General features: G+C 44.7%; 1 protein-coding gene across 1 annotated transcript in view; it reads left to right on the top strand.

The window, feature by feature from the left end:
• The first annotated feature begins 18,413 nt into the window (after positions 1-18,413).
• LOC126184871 (egalitarian protein homolog) overlaps positions 18,414-20,730 on the top strand; it is an 84,311-nt gene continuing 81,994 nt past the window's right edge. Inside the window, exon 1 of the mRNA XM_049927489.1 lies at positions 18,414-20,047. Coding sequence (XP_049783446.1) covers positions 18,698-20,047 — 1,350 coding nt within the window. The 5' untranslated portion in view covers positions 18,414-18,697. The remainder of the gene's footprint in view (positions 20,048-20,730) is intronic.

Below are 20,730 nucleotides of genomic sequence, written 5' to 3'. Positions count from 1 at the left end.
TATTACTATAGTACTGTATTAGTTATTTTCAAATACTTAAATTTTTTAGGGTGTAAGACTTAATTAAAACCCGCTATTTACATACTTTTTGACAAAGTATTACGCATTTTGTATTAACTTTTTAACTGTATTAAAGCATTAACGTTGGGATATTGTTTTTACACTACTGGCCATTAAAATTGCTACACCACGAAGATGACGTGCTACAGACGTGAAATTTAACCGACAGGAAGAAGATGCTGTGACATGCAAATGATTACCTTTTCAGGGTATTCACACAAGGTTGGCGCCGGTGGCGACACCTACAACGTGCTGACATGAGGGAAGTTTCCAACCGATTTCTCATGCACAACCAGCAGTTGACCGGCGTTGCCTGGTGAATCGTTGTTGTGATGCCTCGTGTAAAGAGGAGGAATGAGTACCATCACGTTTCCAACTTTGATAAAGGTCTGATTGTAGGCTATCGCAACTGCGGTTTATCGTATCGCGATATTGCTGCTCGCATTGGTCAAGATCCGATGACTGTTAGCAGAATATGGAAACGGTGGGTTCAGGAGGGTAATACGGAACGCCGTGCTGGATCCCAACGGCCTCGTATCACTAGCAGTCGAGATGACAGGCGTCTTATCCGCATGGCTGTAACGGATCGAGCAGCTATGTCTCGATCCCTGTGTCAACAGATGGGGACGTTTGCAAGACAACAACCATTTGCACGAACAGTTCTATGACGTTTGCAGCAGCATGGACTATCAGCTCGGAGACCATGGCTGTGGTTGGCCTTGACGCTGCATCACAGACAGGAGCGCCTGCGATGGTGTACTCAACGACGAACCTGGGTGCACGAACGGCAAAACGTCATTTTTTCAGATGAATCCAGGTTCTGTTTACAGCATCATGATGGTCGCATCCGTGTTTGGCGGCATCGCTGTGAACTCACATTGGAAGTGTGTATTCGTCATCGCCATACGGGCATATCACCCGGCGTGATGGTATGGGGTGTTATTGGTTACACGTCTCGGTCACCTCTTGTTCCCATTGACAGCACTTTAAACAGTGGACGTTACATTTCAGATGTGTTACGACCCGTGGCTCTACCCTTCATTCGATCCCTGTGAAACCCTACATTTCAGCAAGATAATGCACAACCTCGTGTTGCAGGTCCTGTATGGACCTTTCTGGATACAGAAAACGTTCTACTGTTGCCCTGGCCATCACATTCTCCAGATCTATCACCAATTGAAAACGTCTGGTCAATGGTGGCTGAGCAACTGGTTCGTCACATTATGCCAGTCACTACTCTTGATGAACTGTGGTATCGTGTTGAAGCTGCATGGGCAGCTGTACCTGTACACGCCATCCAAGCTCTGTTTGACTCAATGCCCAGGCGTATCAAAGCCGTTATTACAGCCAGAGTTGGTTGTTCTGGGTACTGACTTCTCAGGATCTATGCACCCAAATTGCGTGAAAATGTAATCACATGTCAGTTCTAGTATAATATAATTGTCCAATGAATACCCGTTTATTATCTGCATCCTTCTTGGTATAGCAATTTTAATGGCCAGTAGTGTATTTAATGAACCCTGAGCCTTATTCAAAGCAAGCTTATATTAGCTATTTCACTTATTTAGAAAACTGCTATCACTGTGTGACAGCAATATTTTATGTTTTGTTCTTTTAATGATACTGTAGTTTATGATTTATTTAAATATAATTTCAGTCTTTTCAGAGCTATATATTCACTGCCCTCTAATAGTCTATAAGTATGATTATTATTGTAAATTAAATTAGCTTTTTACGAAAATATCGTGTGTTTATATTTTGTTTCTTTTTTCAAAGCCAAAACATGTGTCATGCTTGTCGAGTTTCCCAGAGTGTCGAGTTATCGAGAGTCCAGCTTTAGGGGTTCTAATGTTGATCATATGACTAAAATGCTTAAAAAGCAATAAATAGTCAAAGGATTGTAAACAATAGAAACTGCTAATATACTCGACAATAGTTTTATAGATACTGTGCAAAATTTGGAAAGAGTAAGGAAACCATCAGGGGTCAAAGCATCCTAGAACCATCCCACTCAATGTTCCTGGAACCAGTAAAAAGAACAGAACTAAATAAAAGTAATTCAGAAAATAAAGTTCAAGATGTCCACAGGAAATGATGAAATATCAAATCTAATAAAGCACATGAATAAAGAAATAATTAAGCATAAAAGTTAGCAAGGTGATACCTATATATATAAGGAAGGTGACAAAGGTGACCTAAATATCTACATACCAGTTTCTTTACTGTCTAGTTTCGCAAAAATATTAAAAATGATCACATTCCTAGAGGAAAGTAGCAATCAGACTCTAGTATATTGTAGTTTCCAAAAAGAGAAATCTACAGAAACCAATATCTCAGGCCTAACAGAATCTTTTGTAGATACATTAGTCAAAAGACATTCTGTATCTGCTATGTTTCTGGATTTGTCTAAAGCTTTTGATAAAGCATCCACACGCTACTAAATGAAAAACTTGAAAGCTGTGGCACACATGGACATGCTCTGCAGTGGATGAAGTCTTATGTCAGTAACATAAAGTGGTATGTGACAACAGAATCTGGATGGCTATCTGAAATCACTCTTATTCAGTATAATGTACCTCAAGTGTCTGTACTTAGCCCACTTCTGTACAACCTATTTGTAGACAAGATTGAAATCAGTAAGAAGGATCAATAAAAGATTGTGAGTGGGTTACATGACATTTGTGAATGTAGAAGAAAATCTGGAAACAATGGAGAGAAGTATGTTTGTGTCAACAAATAACGCAGTACAGTGGCTCATACATAATGACTGAAATATAAATCTAAAACAAGACAATGTTCACTGTGTTCACAAATAGACAAAAGGAAGATCACACACACACACATATATATATATATATATATATATATATATATATATATATATATATATATATTCACAGATAAAACAAGATTGGAAGAAGTTAATTCTATAACATTTTTGGGAAGTACAGTTGACAATAAGATCCAATGAACACAACATACAGATATAGACAATGTGTGTTGGAAATTAAGCACCATAATATTTATTATGAAACAACTTGCACATTATTCTTTTAAATGGCTTCTGTGTTTAGTGTAGCATGCACTATTTGAACTATACTTACAATTTGGAATTGCTATTTGAGGAAACTCCAACAGCGGTAACAAAAAGAATCTTTGAACTGGAAAATAAAGGATACTAGGACTTGACTTCCTAATCAATTTACATATACAAAACAATAATTAATCAAAGGCCATACACTGCTAGAATAAAATGTGGATGTTCATTTGACACAAAAATGAAGGTTAACTGAGATGTATACCTCACAGACTGAGAGCTGCTGGAAAAGGTGCTTGACACTGAGGAATACAATTAATAAAACATCTTCCCACAAGTTTACAGGGCATGAGTGAAAGGTTGTTCAAGAAACTTCTGAAGGATTACTTAAAGGAAAAAGAATTTTCTACTGTAGCGGAGTATACATGTAAAGAATGAGCAATGCTGCTATCACTTGTATGTATGTATTTCAGTTAAAAATATTGTAGTACAATGCATATAAATATCTCATAGTATGTTGTTTTATAGTGTAAATTCAGGGTTTAAGTTGATTTGTCATGTCTTATCAACCGATCAAAACTGTTAGCATTTTCTTAAGGATAGTTGTGAACACAAACTTCAGAATAATTTCCTACAACTCAAGTTAGTTTTCTGCACTGAATAAGCCTTTGTATGAGGGTAGCCACATGTCACTATAAACTCTTACCTACACCAACAGATAGCGGGTCATCAGAGACTCTGTGACCCTAAATCATTGCCTTTCAATATACAAATATTCTTGTATTTGGTTCAAGTGGCTATGAGCACTATTGGACTTAACTTCTGAGGTCACCAGTCCCCTAGAACTTAGAACTACTTAAACCTAGCTAACCTAAGGACATCACACACATCCATGCCCGAGGCAGGATTCGAACCTGCGACCGTAGCGGTCGTGCGGTTCCAGACTGAAGCGCCTAGAACAGCTCGGCCATTCCGGCCGGCATTCTTGTATTTAAATCAGTTATATTTTGTGCTTTAGAAGGACTGTGTGCTCAGGCCTTCTTTAGTTTCAAAGTCAAAATAGTGCTTCTTGAAAAGTGCTGTGAATTTAGACTCATTTTCATCTTATGAATTGTGATGTAGTTATTAGTATTGAGTTAACCGTCAATGTAATTGTACTGCTGTACCTTCACTCAGAGTGTGCACGTCCATAAAATTCACAGCCCTCCTTATAGAGGCCACCTTGGTTGGCCCCCAACATGCTATTGGTGAGCTACCAAAGAAACAGCATTATTTAAGCGATCGCAAACGACTGCTCGGCCTTTTCTTGACACTGCATTACAGTTGTCCATTAAACGTGTGCAGTGCTACGCAAAAGCTGTATCTTACTCGTACAATGTTCCATACAGAGACTTGGCGACGAGTGAGGGTGATGTTTTCTCTGCATCGTAATGTCAGTGTTAAGTCAGTTGACAAACATATCAATGTAAGAAATACTCTTATGTCTCATTGCCCTCCAGCAGGCTTTCTAGAAGCAACAGCAGGTACTCGCCACTGCTCACAATCCAGTGGCATCTGCGTATTCACAGCAGGTTACTCTCCCATCAGCTCAACCTTCCCCTTTCCCCCATATGATGAATTGGCTGAAGATTGGGACTGTTACAAGATGTGGTTACACCAACATTTCCAAGTTTTTCGCATGGGCAGTACAAACATGTGTAGGGCTTTCTTTCTTCCCTTCCTGCCTTTTGTTGCACATGTGTCAGTTGCTGTGCAAACTTGCACCTTTGCAAGAACGGGCCAGCTTTTCAAATGAGGCAATGTGCAAGCTTCACTCAATCTGTTACTGTGACAGAACCCATGTCATTGCGACGCATGTAGAACTTTACCATTGTCAGAAACACCCAAACTAATTTTACAAATCCTGGCCTGCAGAATTACATGTGTTGAGCCATCATTGTAAATTTGCACTAGTACCCGTCACTAGTCTTATGCTTATCACATGGCGCATTATATTGTTTGTCTGACCTGGGATGGGAAAGTTTGTGAAAAAGCACTTAAATGTGAGAGTCTGACGCTTACAGATGTGCTCAATATAGCACAGTCTCTGGAAATGTCATGGACCACAGGCAATCAGGTTGCTGTGTGGGGGAGGTATCTGAAGTTGCTCAGTCATCCACCATCACACACACTCCAAGCGTTCAAGATGTCAGGGAAGCAGTTGCTGCAGTACAACCCTCTACTCAGCATCGCATGGGGCAGCGACGGTTACTGTCACAGCAGCAACAGGCCACCTCATAGCAGCAGCCACATGTCACACTTCTGTATTGCTTGTACTGATTCGTCCAACACCAGCGTGCTCTGTGCCCTAAGTGTTGGGCAGTTTGCAACAAGTGTCGAAGAAAAGCCACATTGCATCTGTGAGGAACTCCTCTTAAAACATGGCAGACACAGTAGTACCAATTGAGATAAACTGTACCTCGAGAATGGCTGTCTCTGCAAACAAATTGTTTATTGACTTTCATGTGTTGAATAAACCGCCGAAAGTGCAAATGGACACGGGAGCTGCAGTGACTTTAGTAAACACACAAACATAGTGGACACTTGGGCTCCCCTCCCCTCCCCTCCCCTCCACTCCCCTCCCATCACCCAGGTTTTGCAGAAGATGATTAGCTCAAATAAATATCAGATTCCAATCCTAGGTCAGCCCTCTGCTCCTTTATCTTATAAATCTGTTGTTCGCCCTATCCCATTCCTTGTTGTGGATCATTCCCATACTGAAGACCTGTTCGGGTTAGATGCCTTAAATGCTTTTGGTTTCTCCATTTCTGATGAGGTAAATTTAGTTGGGGTTGGGTTGTTTGCGGAAGGAGACCAGACAGCGAGTTCATAGATCTCATCGGATTAGGGAAGGATGGGGAAGGAAGTCGGCTGTGCTCTTTGAAAGGAACCATCCCGGCATTTTGCCTAGAGCGATTTAGGGAAATAACGGAAAACCTAAATCAGGATGGCCGGACGTGGGATTGAACCGTCGTCCTCCCGAATGCGAGTCCAGTGTCTAACCACTGCGCCACCCCACTCGGTGGTAAATTTAGTATCAGATCAAGTTTCCTATCAGGAACTGGAGTCCCTCTGCTGTGACTTTTCGTCTCTGTTTTCTGCAAGGTTAGATTGTGCCACCAGTTTTCAGGCCCACAATACCATGGGCTGCACCACTAGTCATCGTTAAAATGCTGACAGCTAAGCTTCGTCTCTGCCGTTTTCAGTGTCACGATTAATGCACAGTCTGTAATAGATACATATCCTTTGCCCCACCCTGACGAGTTGCTTGCAGAATTGTCAGGTGGCCACTGCTTTTCCAAAATTGATTTGTCAGAAGCGTAGCTCCAGCTTCCCTAGAATGGGACCACTAGGCGCCTTCTCATAGTCAAAACACTTTTCGGCCTATGCCAATATCAATGCTTGCCTTTTGGCAGTGCTAGCGCACCCGCCATTTTTCAGTTTTTTTTTTTTTTAGAACAGCTGAAAACCTCTATACCAAGCTCCATCAATTACCTCGACGATATCATCGTTTAAGATTCTCTCACTGAAGATCACCCTAGCAATCTTTGATTGTTATTTTTTTACTTTTTGTGTTTTGCAGTGTGCGAGTCTCAGGTACAATCTAGCCACAGCTCAATTTTTTCGGCCGTCAGTTGAGTACGTATGTTTTGAGGTTTCTCACACAAGAGTCAAGGCACTGCATCACCATGCTGACGCAATTTCGGCTTTGCTGCAGTCGATCCCCATTAAGGAACTGCAGGCTTTTCTACGTAAAGTTGCATACTACCATAAGTTTCTATTGGATACATTCACTGTTGCTCAGCCACTTTGGCATAAAAATGTGTTTTTTTTCCGGTCCCCAGCGTAAGACCGAGCATTAGCTTTGTTTAAATCTAAGCTTCAATCTGCCCCATGCCTGGCCGCTTTTCAGCCAGGTCAGCATCTCCTGTTGGCTACAGATGCCACTCAGCACAGTCACAGTGCGGTGTTGATGCACGAACACATGGACGGCTATGACGAACCCATTACTTATGCTGGTAAGACTAATTCCCGTTCAGCAGTTGTGTTCTCACATTCAAAAGGAGGCTTTAGCGATTGTGTTCGCCCTCAAGAAATTTTAAGTCTTCTTGTATGGTTTTAAGTTCCATTTAATCATTGATCACAAGGCACTGACTGCTCTCTTGAACCCCCCGGCTTCCGTGCAAAACAAGGCAGTGCATTGTTTGTGGCAGTGGGCTCCCTTCCTCTACCATTATTGTTATCAGATCCATTACTGGCCAATGGCGCAACACGCCAACGCCGGCGCCTTATCTCGCCTTCCGACCTGGCGTTCCATCAGGACAGGTTGCTTTGTTTACATTTAATTATTGAGAATCAGAATGCGGTCAATGGTTTTCCCATCACCATTGCCACAATAACATCAGCCATTGCCGTGGATGCAATACGTAGCCGGGTCCTCTCTTTTGTGCAGCACAGTTGGCCGGGAAAACCCCCGGGCTGTGCCTCTGATCCAATGCGTAATTACTTCTCCCTCCAGCACCGCCTTTCTATGTTTGATGGTGTTCTTTTGTTAGCTACAGAGGGCGTTGCTCCCTTCGTTCTGATTCCCACTTTCTTAAGCTGTCATGTACTGCAACTTATGCTTGTCGACCATTAGGGGACCTCTCACACAAAAGCTTTGGCCTGCCAGCATGTGTATTGTTGGCCGGGCATAGATAGGGGTGTTACATGGCTTATCGCTACTTGCACTCACTATGTTCAGCATCAGACAGCCCTGCAGTAGTCTCTTTCCCCCTGCCCGACGCCGCAGTGATCGTGGGAGCGTCTACATGTCGATTTTGCTGGGACCCTCCTAAATCAGTATTGGCTCATTGTAGTAGATACCTGTTTCAAGTTTCCCTACGTGGTGTGTTGTCCATCCATTTCTGCAGCAGCCACTATTTCGGCCCTATCTGAGATTTTTGCAATTCAGTGACTCCCAAATACTTGGGTTACCTATAATGGCCCCCAGTTTGTTTCTCTAGAATTTTCATATTTTTGTCAGGCTATTGGTGTTCGCCATCTCAGAGCTCCCCTTTTTCATCCTCAATCTAATGGTTAAGCTGAACGCTCGTCTCGTATGTTTAAAACTCAGATGCAGAAGAATGCATCTGGCATGTCTCCTGAACCTGCTTTAGATTGTTTTTTTGAGTTCGTATCATTTCACTCCAGTAGAGGACGAGAGACCAGAGGAGCTGGTACATGGGAGCCCACCACAGACACTGACACTCCTCCACCTGCTGCATCCGATGCTGCATCAGCCAGCATTGCCAGCTCTGTGATGGTTCGTCCACACTCCTGACGTAAGAATGTACCGTCACTTCAACCAGCTGTGGCTGCACACAGTAGTGCCTCTTCCAGAGTGCCCACTGCCTCTCCCACAACTGCCGCCGCTGATACCTGTTCCTGTTTTGCAGATGGTCCAGTTCGCGCCGCATTTGGGACCTGGAGTTCCTGTCTCTGCATCCATTCCTCAAATGCCATTGCTCGCGCAGCCCGTTGCACCTGACGCCATCGCGGCCTCCTCCATTGCTGGGTCCTGTGAGGCAATTGTCTCTAATGCGCCCGGTGATGCCTCCGGCGTCGACCACTGACCTCGATGAGGACGACGCTATCTACATCTACATCGGTACTCTGCAAATCACATTTAAGTGCCTGGCAGAGTGTTCATCGAAACACCTTCACAATAATTCTCCATTATTTCAATCTCGCACAGTGCGCGGAAAAAATGAACACCTGTGTCTTTCTGTGGGAACTCTGCTTTCCCTTGTTTTATTATGATGATGGCTTCTCCCTATGTAGGTCTGCGTCGACAAAATGTTTTCACATTCGGAGGAGAAAGCTGGTGATTTCGCGAGAAGATTCCGCCGCAACGAAAAACACCTTTGTTTTAATTATGTCTGTAGTGGGCTGACAAGACAGCCAGTCCACAGTGACGGGTAACCGAAAGGCACGCGTACACACACGCCCACTGGCGTGAAGTCTGGAACAGGATACGTTATTAATGCACTAAAGAAAAGTACGTAGCGTCTGTTTACTTAACTTCAATTCCATCATTGTGGTACATCGCTCTTGGTTATACAAGTGAGACTCTCTCCAGATATGGTTAATGGCGCCTTGCTAGGTCGTAGCCATGGACTTAGCTGAAGGCTATTCTAACTGTCTCTCGGCAAATGAGAGAAAGGCTTCGTCAGTGTAGTCGCTAGCAAAGTCGTCGTACAACTGGGGCGAGTGCTAGTACGTCTCTCTAGACCTGCCGTGTGGTGGCGCTCGCTCTGCAAATACTGACTGTGGCGACACGCGGGTCCGACATGTACTCATGGACCGCGGCCGATTTAAAGCTACCACCTAGCAAGTGTGGTGTCTGGCGGTGACACCACAATGTCCATCCCAAATCCTGCATCATTTCAGTGACACTCTCTCCTCTATTTCGCAATAATACAAAAGTGGTGCCCTTCTCTGAAATTTCTTGATGTACTCCGTCAGTCCTCTCTGGTAAGGATCCCACACACGTAGCAGTATTGCAAAAGAAGATGGACAAGTGTAGCCTTCAGTAGATTTGTTACATTTTCTAAGTCTCCTGCCAATAAAACGCAGTCTTCGGTTAGCCTTCCCCACATCATTTTCTATGGACACGCCATTCCCGTTCCTGCCCTATGGCCTCTCACGAGTGCGGGGACAGTGCACCAACCCGCCCCCTCATCACTTCGGCCCTACCTGCTGGTGCGTGCCCGCCACATGCTGCTGCAGCATCTGCTGCCATCGACGTCAGGTGATGAAGTGGGCGTCAGCTCCATCATTTGTGTTTTCCGTGACTCATAATCTGTGCCTTGTGAGATCAGTGTTTTTTTAATATCAAGGCTTTTTCGATACCAGATTTTTCTTCTGTACCATGTATTTTTGTGCGTCTAGTGCTTTTTTTATGAATGAATGTGTAAATATATATTGTTTTCCCACTCCCTAGAAGGGAGGAGTGATGTACCTTCAACTCAACATGTACAGTAAAAGTTAATTACATTGTCTAGATTTGCTGTTTTCTTTCTTTCTTTTCCTGTCATTACAGGTGATTGTTCTGTTAAGTAGGTAACCTTTTTTCAGGTCTCCTGACAATTTCATTTGCTTACTAACGTAAAGTATCTGAACTCTGCTATGTGTAATATACACTGATGAGCCAGAACATCATGACCACCTGCTTGATAGCATGTTTGTCCATCTTGGTAACGAAATAGATCGCTGATTCTGAGAATCAGGAATCTGACAGTTTTTGGAGGTATCCAGCGCTAGATGTCTATGCACAGGTCATGTAATTCGCTTAAATAACGGGCCACTGATTTGCGTACGTGGAGATGGCGCCCAATAGCGACTCAGATGGGCGTTGTACTTTCGGCAGAGGTTGTACTTTCGGCAGAGATGCCACAGATCACCATCTATCCTATTTTACAGGGCAGACAAGCCTTCAAACCCCACGTTCTATGAAGAGTCGTGGACGTCCAAGCATTTAGCACCTAGTGGGAGATTCACTGTCCTCTTCCCTCTTTCCGTAGATCCTCACAACAGTAGGATGTCAAAATTCGACCAGCGTCGCCGTTTTCGAGATACTCGTTCACAGGTTCTGTGCAATAATTACCTGCCCTTTGTCAAAGTCACTTACTTCAATGGTTTCTCCCATTTGAAGCACATATGTTCGCTAGGATGATCCCCCATCCACATCTGTTCCACTTACATACTCTAGTAACCACTTCATGAGCCCGCAGCACCAACAGATGGCATCCAGTGTCGTGGCAGGCAGTGTCACAATTGTATTGTTTTGTTTTGTTTTGTTTTGTTTTATGGCTAAAAAAACCGAGGTCATACGCTCCCAAGTTAAAACTATAGAATGCAAACAGAGACAAGGGAAACTACTATATGTCAGTCGCAATGGAAAGAATAGGAGACATCTAAGCAAGGCACATGGAGAAAGGACTAAAAAATACACCATACAAAAATGGAGATACAAAACTAAAAATTAAATGGCCATCACCATATTGCTTTGGCGGATAAAAAGTAGAACGCGGACGACAGCCCGCTCGTTATTTGGTAAAGTAGCTGATAAATCAGATGGAAAACCCAAGATGGAATGTAAATTAGCAAAAAAAGGCATTCCAGCATGTAGGGGCTGACAGTTAAAATTTGGGCGCAATGCGTACAAAGTGGTGGGGCAGCGCCACTGAGCAAATGACGGTGGCTAAAAAGGCAGTGCCCAATACGCAACCAAGTTAAAATAACCTCCTCCTGGTGAGAGGGCCGAGAGGAGGTCGTCCAAGTCGCCGGGAGAGGCTTAGTAAGCCAAAGCTTATTCCCGTGAAGGGAGGATCATTGGCGATTCCAAAGGCACACCACCTCCTGACAGATGGCAAAGCAGAGATTATCGTAGGTAATATAGGTACTCGTGGGCTGAGGTAAGAGGACTGCAGCCTTGGCAGCAGCGTCAGCAGCCTCGTTTCCTGGCTTACCAACATGACCAGAGACCCGCAGAAACATATCATTGGCTCCACCAACAGCGAGCAAGTGACAGTTTTTCTGTACCTGCTACACTAAGGGATGAGCAGTGGTGTCGTCGGATGTACTCTGTGGCCTGATACAAGGCAAAAAGCTCGGCTGTAAATACTGAGGAGTGAGCCAGAAGCTGGCACTGAAAGACACGGGTGCCAATGGCAAAGGCACAGTCGACCCCATGGTCAGTCTGAGAGCCATCAGTGTAGACAAAGGTACTATCGCTAAGTTCCATGCAAAGGTCGTAAAACTGAAGGTGATAGACCAAGGCTGGAGTAGTGTCCTTAGGGAGCAAATGAAGGCCATGATTAACATGGGCCACTTCAGAAAGCCAAGGTGGTGAAGGATTCACACCCACTGGGAAAGTTGCAGGTAGCGTGAAGTGAAGCTGTCATAGCAAGTGGTGAAAGTGGACTCCAGGAGGTGATAGAAAAGAGGGATGAGCCACATACTGACGATCTAAGGAATCATCAAAGGAGGCATAGGAAGGGTGGCCACGCATGGCAGACAAATGGCATGCATACCTGCTGAGGAGAAAGTCACAACGGTAGCATAGTGGTAGTTCAGCAGCTTCAGCGTACAGACTCTCAACCAGGCCAGTGTAAAAGGCGCCCTTTGCCAAACAACTGCCACGATGATGGATAGTGTTGAGAGGACGTAAAAGGGATGAGCGTGCAGATGCATAACCAAAGCACCCATAGTCGAGTTTCGAACAGACAAGGGACTAGTACAAACGGAGGAGGGTGGATCGATTGGCACTCCAGGAAGTACCATTGAGGACACTTAGGAGATTGAGGGTCTGCTTGCAGTGGGCTGATAGGTAGGAGACATTGGAGGACCAAGAGACTTTCCCGTCGATCATGAGCCCCAGGAATTCCGTAATGTCAACGAACAGAAGGGCAACAGGTCCAAGATACAGGGCTGGTGGGAGAAACCATTTGTGCTGCCAGAAATTCATTCAGACGGTTTTGTCAGTAGAAAAGCTAAAGCCATTGGCGATTCTCCAGGAGTGAAGACAGCGCTGAAGATGACGCTCAGTGAGGCAGATCCGCGAAGAACTGCAACAGATGGCAAAATCATTGACAAAAAGGGAGCCGGAGACGCCCAGCGGAAGACAGGCCATGATAGAGTTTAATGGTGATAGCAAAGAGGATGATGCTCAGGACAGAACCGTAAAAATGCCCGAAGGGCAGGCGCCCACGTAAGCCCCACGTGGAAAGAGTATGGAGGATACCAATTCTCCAGCATGTGTCTAGGCCTTCTCCAAATTGAAAAACAAAAAACGGCCACAGTCTGGGATTTCCGCAGAAAACCATTCATGGCATTGGTGGACAAAGTAACGAGATGGTCAATTGCAGAACGCCGCACACGAAATCCACACTGTCCATTCGTCAGTAAATGGTGAGACTCGTGCCACCATACCAGCCAGGCATCAATCATACGTTCCTTCACCTTGGAAACGCAGCTGGTAAGAGAGATGGGTCAGTAGCTGGAAGGAAGGTTTTTGTCCTTACCAGGCTTAGATATGGGTATGATGGTGGATTCACACCAGCGTCCAGGAAATGTGCCCTCTGCCCAGATGCAGTTGTACGTGTTAAGTAGAAAGTGCTTGCCTGCAAGAGAAAGGTGCTGCAACATCTAAACATGAATGGCATCTGGCTCTGGGTTGGGGGATCAGAATGAACTGAGAGCATGATCTAGCTCCCTCATAGTAAAGGCGGCATCGTAGCACTCACGATTCGGAGAAGAGAAGGGCATCACCCAAGCCGCCTCCACTCGTTTAGTAAGGATAAAGGCAGGGTGATAGTGGGAAGAGCTCGAAACTTCCGCAAAATGGCTTGCCGAGGTGTTGGAGATAGCAACAGTTTCCATAATGATATCGGCACCTACTGTCAGGCCGGAGATTGGGGAATGGATCTTGGTTCCAGAAAGCTGTCGGAGGTTGGACCCCACAACAGAGGGAGGTGTGGAACTGTTAAAAGAACTAGTGAACGAAATCCAACTAGCTCTTTTGCTATCCGAAAGAACTCGACGACACTTTGCACGCATCTGTTTATAATGAATGCAGTTCGACAGCGTATGGTGGTGGTTAAAAACGCGGAGAGCACGTCTCTGTGCACAAATTGCGTCGCGGTACGTCTCAGTCCACCAAGGGACTGGGACACAATGTGGTAAAGAGGAAGTGCGAGGAATGGAACGTTCTGCAGCAGTAAGGATAACGGTTGTTGGATAGTCCATATGGTCATCACAACTAAGGAAATCTTGTTCTTTGAAGGTCGCCAGGGAGTAGTAAAGCTGCCAGTCAGCCTTTGTAAACTGCCTTTTGGGCATGCATGTTGGTGGGGTAGGAGTCGGCAGACGAAGAGCACATGGGAAATGGTTGCTCGAGTAGGCATAAGAAAGAACAGACCACTCAAGATGATAGGCAAGCTGGGTAGTGCAAAAGGATAGGTCCAAATGGGAATACGTGTGCGAAGAGTCAAAAAGGAAAGTGGTTGCACCAGTGTTAAGGCAGAAGAGGTTGAGTTGGTTAAGAATGTCAGCCAAGAGGGCACCTCTCTGACAGGTTCTGGGAAAACCCCCAAAGGGGAAAGGGGTGATGTGCATTAAAGTCACCGGTTAGCAAAAACGGTAGAGGTAGCTGCCCAATAAGCTGAAGGAAGTCGGCCCTGGTGACACTGAAGCATGGAGGTACAAAAATGGTATAGGGGGAGAAAGTCAGGTGGGGAAGGAAGAGGCGAACGGCAACAGCATGAAGACGGGTAGTCAGGGAGAGGGGATGACTATGAAGATCATCCCATATAAGCAGCATGACACCCCATGAGATGGGATGCTGACCTCAGGGGGAGGGTCAAAACGAATTGGAAAGTAATGTGGAAGGTCAAAGTGGTCTTGAGGGCGCAATGTTGTTTCCTAAAGGTAAAGTACAAGGGGATGCTGCGATGCTAGAAGCAGCCGCAAATCCTCTTTGTGGGACTGAAGGCTGCAAACGTTCCACTGGAGGACAGTCATGAGGAGGAAGAGATGTAGGGGTGTCAACTCAGTGTCTGCCGAGGGACAGCCAGTAGAGAGTCGCTACTATCGGGCACAGAAGCAGGAGGATCCTGCTCCATGGGGTCTACACAAGGATCGGTGTGCTTGTGCGGTCGGTCGGTGGAGTCCAACGCCGGAAATCGGTTGGTGGTGCGCACTGGCGAGACAGAGGCCAGCCGGGTTAAGCGACCATGTGGCGACACAATCGAGCAGGTTCTTCGAGTTGGTGAAGGAGAAGAACGTTTGTCTTTAGCAGACTTCTTCAATCCCTTTTGGGTAGATGAAGACTTGGGTGTGGTTTGGCTGGAGGGATGGAGGAAGTCTTCTTGAGAGTACTACTCCTGGCCTTTCCTGCCTGCAGGTTGGGTAGTGGGTAGCTTCGCCCCTTTGGGCGAGTGTTTGACAGGTTATTGCACAGCGGGATGGGGGGGACAGCGATTCTACCTTGACGCTGGGTGACTTCACAACCTCAGAGACAAATTTGAGGTCTCATGTTGGTGGAGCCATGTCCTTCATGGAGCAAGGGGTAACAAGAATTGAACTATAAGTGCCAGACAGGAGAACACAGGGTTTGCGACTAGCCAGTAACTTGCGAGCTACTGGGTAAGGCACTTTTTCCTTTACCCCAATCTCTTGAACAGCCCGCTCATCTAGATACACTGGTCAATCCTGGGAGGAGGTGGCGTGGCCGCCATTGCAGTTGATACAGCGGGGAGGAGGAGGTTGACATTCGCCCTCATGTGCATCCCTGCCATAGGTTACGCACTTTGCTGGGTGTCGACAAGACATTCTAGTGTGACTGAACCAATGCCACTGGTAACAGTGCATCAGATTCGGAATGTACAGCCAGACCTTGATGATTTCGTAGCCTGCTTTAATCTTGGACAGCAGCACCACCCTATCAAAGGTGAGAAAAAGAGTGTGGATGGGCACCAAGGAGGAATCGACTTTTCTTATTACACAATGAACGGCAATGACATCCTGATCAGAGAGGTAAGATTGTATTTCATCCTCGGTTAGACCATCAAGCAGCTTGGTGTAAATTACACCACGGGAAGAATTGAAAGTTCTTTGTGCCTCGACACAAACAGGGTAGCCGTGAAGAAGCAACACAGTAAGTAATAGTTGTGCTTGACCATCAGAAGCCGTCTCCAAAAGCAAAATGCCATTCTGTAAACGAGAGCAGGATTTCACAGGGCCAGCAATGGAATCACCATCTTTCTGAATAATAAACGGACTGACCGTGGCGAAGGACTGACTGTCGTCAGTTTGTGATACCACAAACAACTGCGGTGTAGCAGGAAGAGTCTTTGAATCAATAGCCTCATTACGTTTACGTTTCGTCGACGTTGATGGAGAGGATGAGTGACTCATCACGAGGAAATCCCCCATGATTGCCAGTGTCTCTAATGTTGTGCTCCTTCCAACTGGGAGCCCCCTACACAAGGGGGCGCACCCGTCTTAGGTGATTGTTCACACCTCAGGTCACAATCCTGAACACCTGACGGAGGGACCAATGGGAAGTCTGGGAAAGTTACAGCTCAGGCAGTCATCCCTCCCTGGGCCTGGCCTGTACCAGGGGGTATGTACGAACCCTACCTGTCGACCTGGGGCTGGGAATTACGCGTTACCCAGTCACCTTTTACACGTCAGACGCATGGGCTGGCTTACAGGAGCACACGGGGAGGAAGAAGAAAAAGAGGATCCTCAAACGCCGAAGCGGAGGAACGAGAGGAGAAGGGAAACCAAGAAAGAAAAAGGGGCCAAAAAGAAAGTTGAGGCTGTTCGCAGGTCAGCAATAGGATGCAGAACATTCCCGATAATACCCCAGACATGTTCCCGAAGGGAGGGGTAAAAGAATAGCAAGAGGATAGACATGCAGCACGGAAAGGGAAAAGTGCTGCAAAGGCTGGGGCCCCATGGTAGCCAAGCACGAAACAGCGTCATGATGTTTTGGTTTATCAGTGTAGAGCTGGATGCCAGCTTTCCAACCCTGAACAAGAGCTGAGAGGTGCATATGTTAATTCAGTCAGTCAACTAGCCAGCCATTGCTCCTGCATGTTGAGTGAATTTTTTCAGTTCCAAGGTTTTCACTATCCTTGTTGAAAATAGTATCGCATGTCACCGAAATTGTGTGCAGGATCTGTGTAGCATTTCCTGGTCGCACCCACTGTCTAGTGCGGGTCGCTATTGTGACCGCTCACGCCTGTTTCGCCATTTCTGGGTGACAGCAGCTATTCTCCAGCCTGGATATAATGGACAGGTCTTTCCTTAATCTTGCTAAGTGGGTGGTTGTTGTTGTCAACTGTGTTGGTTTCTACAGTAAGTGGTTACCAAAGGATGGTCGGTGGTTTTCTTACAGCCTTTGGAATCAGTACCCTACAGGAATTACTATTATCATTAATAGGATAAAGCCAATTGAAATTCCTCCATTTTGCTTTGAAAGTGGATTGCTCGAACGGCGTGAGTTTCAAAATAATTTTGGGGGGCAGGTTTGGAGCACGCCAAATCAGGTTCTGCCGAGCGTCTTCGCAAGTGTGGGATGAGAGTCACGGACACTGTGAACCAGAGCTGAGGTTTTGAGAGTGTTGTGTTGTGTTATGGAAAACTGAAATCATTGGCAAGTGTGTTTCCTGGGCACAGATTGAAGGGCTAAGTGGTTTTCCAGTTTTTATGACCAATGGTGTGACAGTGAGTGAGCGCTTGCTCGGTGGGCAGAGGCCTCATATCACAACATGCAAACGTTAGTTAGCTGGAAGCAGTGTTTGATAATGAGGCAAACTTTCTTTTAGGAAGCAAATTCCGTTTGTTCCATTTAAGATTAGGTTTGTCGTATTTCTGTGTGTACCGTCCTCATTTTTTACTTTAGGCTGTGATATTGTGTTGCCTGTAGAGAAGATGGTAGAAATATGTTGGTTGTGGACCAGTGACTGTTTGCGGAGCTCGTTTTCCAATCTAGCGATCGGATTTGATAGATTTTTCAAGTTAGATGGATAGATAGGGGGAATATATGACTTGTGACAATTTCAACCCTGTCTCGCGAGTCAAGATGAGACTGGCGACCATTATTTAGACACGGTGCAGAGAATTAATCCGGTTCTTCCAACAAACGTTTTCCAGGAAGTCTACGGTGTAATACGTCGCACACACCTCACAGCTCTAACAGTGCGTGGATTCTGTTTGCATCCACGAACAGGTGGTCCCCCGATACTACAGAAACACTGTGGACTATATGGAAGGAGGGTATTACAAGTCAACAACATTAAAGATGAATTTGTGTCGCGTTAACACATCTGATTTGCGATGATTTATTGCATGCGTAGACATCTCTGCTGATGTCTGCACAGACAGATCGATATGTGTGGAACGGTCATTTTACTTTAGAATATGATTTGTGTTCGACAAATCATATACTACAATAAAATGACCGTATTTGGCATACGTTATATGGTACTGGTAGAAGCAATAATTAATAATACATAAAATGACGACTTCGATAAATCCTGTAAGACACAAAAGAACATGGATTTTACGTAAAACTGCTTACAAAATAATTTTTAAGCAAAATTCTTGACGGAGGCGTTCCCACTAGCATACGGTGCGCTGTAATTGTTCGCAAATACTACATCTCTGAAAATGTTTATCTTTGGCCACGTAGTGTATTTATTTTTGAGTTATATGTGTACTAATATAACAGTGCAGTTTATCGTGGGCGTTACTTTTTAAAAAAAAAATTGTTTTGAGTGACGAAGCGACAGTATGATGTTCATACCCAACGTCCACCAGAAGAGACTTTAACTTGTTTAACGCAGTTAACCGTCACATGGGTGGCAGCTAGTGTGTTTTGTTACAAAATGTGTTGAGCTGTGAGTGAGAGTGAGTGAGTGTGTGAGCATTGGGGACAGACGGATTTTTTTTTAGGTTTCTTTCATTTCTCTCTTTGACTTAAGTGTTGCCTCAACAATATTACTAGAAATGGACAGCACGGAATATGAATTAGTGAGGAATATGACATTGCTGTTTTTCTTTGAACGATTGATGGACAAGGGTGGCCCGCGTACGTTGCACGACCTAAGCTGTCAGTTTGGTGCAAAAGGATTCACCAAGGAAATGAGACAAATTGCAGGAGGCTCACAGTCTGGATTAAAAAAGTTTCTCTCCCAGTATCCAGCGCTTTTTTGTTTTGATGGTGACTATGTTTACGTAAATGGCTACAGCCCCCTCAGTGTGGAACAAGAAAGTGGAAACAATGCAGTGAAATACAGTAGTGGGAAACGAGATTATGCTCAAGAAGCTGTCGAATATTTTAGCCACAAGTTAATGCAATATGGTGCCGGTATTGATGTACCCATTAAAAGTTTGTTGGGTCACCGTTCCCAAGCTTCACCGGAGGTGAGACACATCTCAGGCCAAAATATAAGAGAGTTTAAAGAATTTTTGTTAAAATATCCAGATGCTTTTGTAGTGAAGGAAGATACGGTTATATTGAAAGAATATGAGGGAAAGGAACCACAGCCTTTCCGTGAATTTGAGCTGATGAAAGTGGATCAAGAAGTAACATCTGGCTTGCTTGAATTTTTCACGAAGTGCATAGACTCTAGAGGTCCAATGCTGGTGGATCAGCTTTTTAGTAAAGCAACTGTAAGATTTCCTCCTGAACATCTTTCATATATTTTCAAAACGCCACAAGACCTTCAGACCTTCTTAAAAATGCATTCTGATGTGTTTAACGTGCAGTCTAATCTTGTAACATTAGTGTTGCCTAAGAACTGTGTTAGTCAAAGTGATTCACTTCAAACAAGCCCAACACACCAACAACAGATCAGAAGCAGTAGTGCAGTCAACAATGGTCAGTGTGCCAAACCTCTTACTCAAGCGAACAATTCAGCAGTTTGTCAGTCTGTTAGTCAGCCTCTACAAAATCCCCAATATCAGTCCCTAAAGCAGCGTATTAATTCTTTAGTGATGAAGACATTAGCAGATAATACAGAGAAGGATCGCTCATATGCAGCAACTTCTTTAGCGAATGACAGTGGAAGTGCTGAAGTCTGGAAGGCAAAAATAATGCAGGCAACTAGAGTCGTCGTGAATGTGAAAGAATCTCTTCAGATTGTTGAAGATATTTTGTCGGCCGCAAAATCGGGAAAACCTGTTGCAGTGTCATTTGACTGTGAGGGAATAAATTTAGGTGTTAAAGGGCAGCTGACATTATTTCAAATTGGAACATTATCAGGCCAAGCATATTTGTTTGATTTAATTACTTGCCCCTCTTTGGTGTCAAATGGTGGCCTGCAGAGACTGTTGGAATCTGAGATTGTTACTAAGGTGAGTATCATCATGCATCACATTTTTACTCTAGTTTCAATGCAAATACACCAAAGATGTATTGCATACTTGTGTAATTGATATTATTACTGCTCAGCCAGAATTTAAAAATGGAGGTAAGCCTATAGTGTGTTTCTTTTTCTTTTCTCTTTTACATAATCAGTGTGCTGCAGCGTTCATAGTAAAATATTAACAACACACCATTAGGCAGTAACTGTAATTTATTTATTACTTTGTATGTTAATTAATAGTTAAAGGTATGCCATTTATTAATGTGTAAGTCATCGTCCATTGCGGGGATTACTTTTTGAATATGACTCCTGTCAAATGATGCCCCCTTTGCACAACACATTCATCTAGGCAGCGTTGGAAGCTTTCCATAACTTGGCATAACGTATTCCCTGGGACATTGCCGACGGCAGTTCTGATGGGATCCTTCAACTCAGGAATGGTGGCACAACGTGTTCAGAACAGTTCTTGCTTCAGGTAGCCCCAAAGGAAAAAGTCTTCACAGGAAAGGTCAGGTGAGCGAGGCGGCCAGGAAATGTCACCAAAATGGGAAATATGGCTACTCTTCCGGGAAATGTCTGTTGCAAGAAAGCCATGCAAATTCTGGCTGCATGTGAGGTCGCTCCCTCTTTTTGAAACCATAATTGTTCCACTTCAACGTCAACCATACCTGA

The sequence above is a fragment of the Schistocerca cancellata genome, chromosome 4, assembly GCF_023864275.1.
Source record: "Schistocerca cancellata isolate TAMUIC-IGC-003103 chromosome 4, iqSchCanc2.1, whole genome shotgun sequence".
Taxonomy (NCBI): Eukaryota; Metazoa; Arthropoda; class Insecta; order Orthoptera; family Acrididae; genus Schistocerca; species Schistocerca cancellata.
The sequence above is the reverse complement of the archived record's forward strand: the minus strand, read 5'-3'. Positions and strand labels throughout refer to the sequence as shown.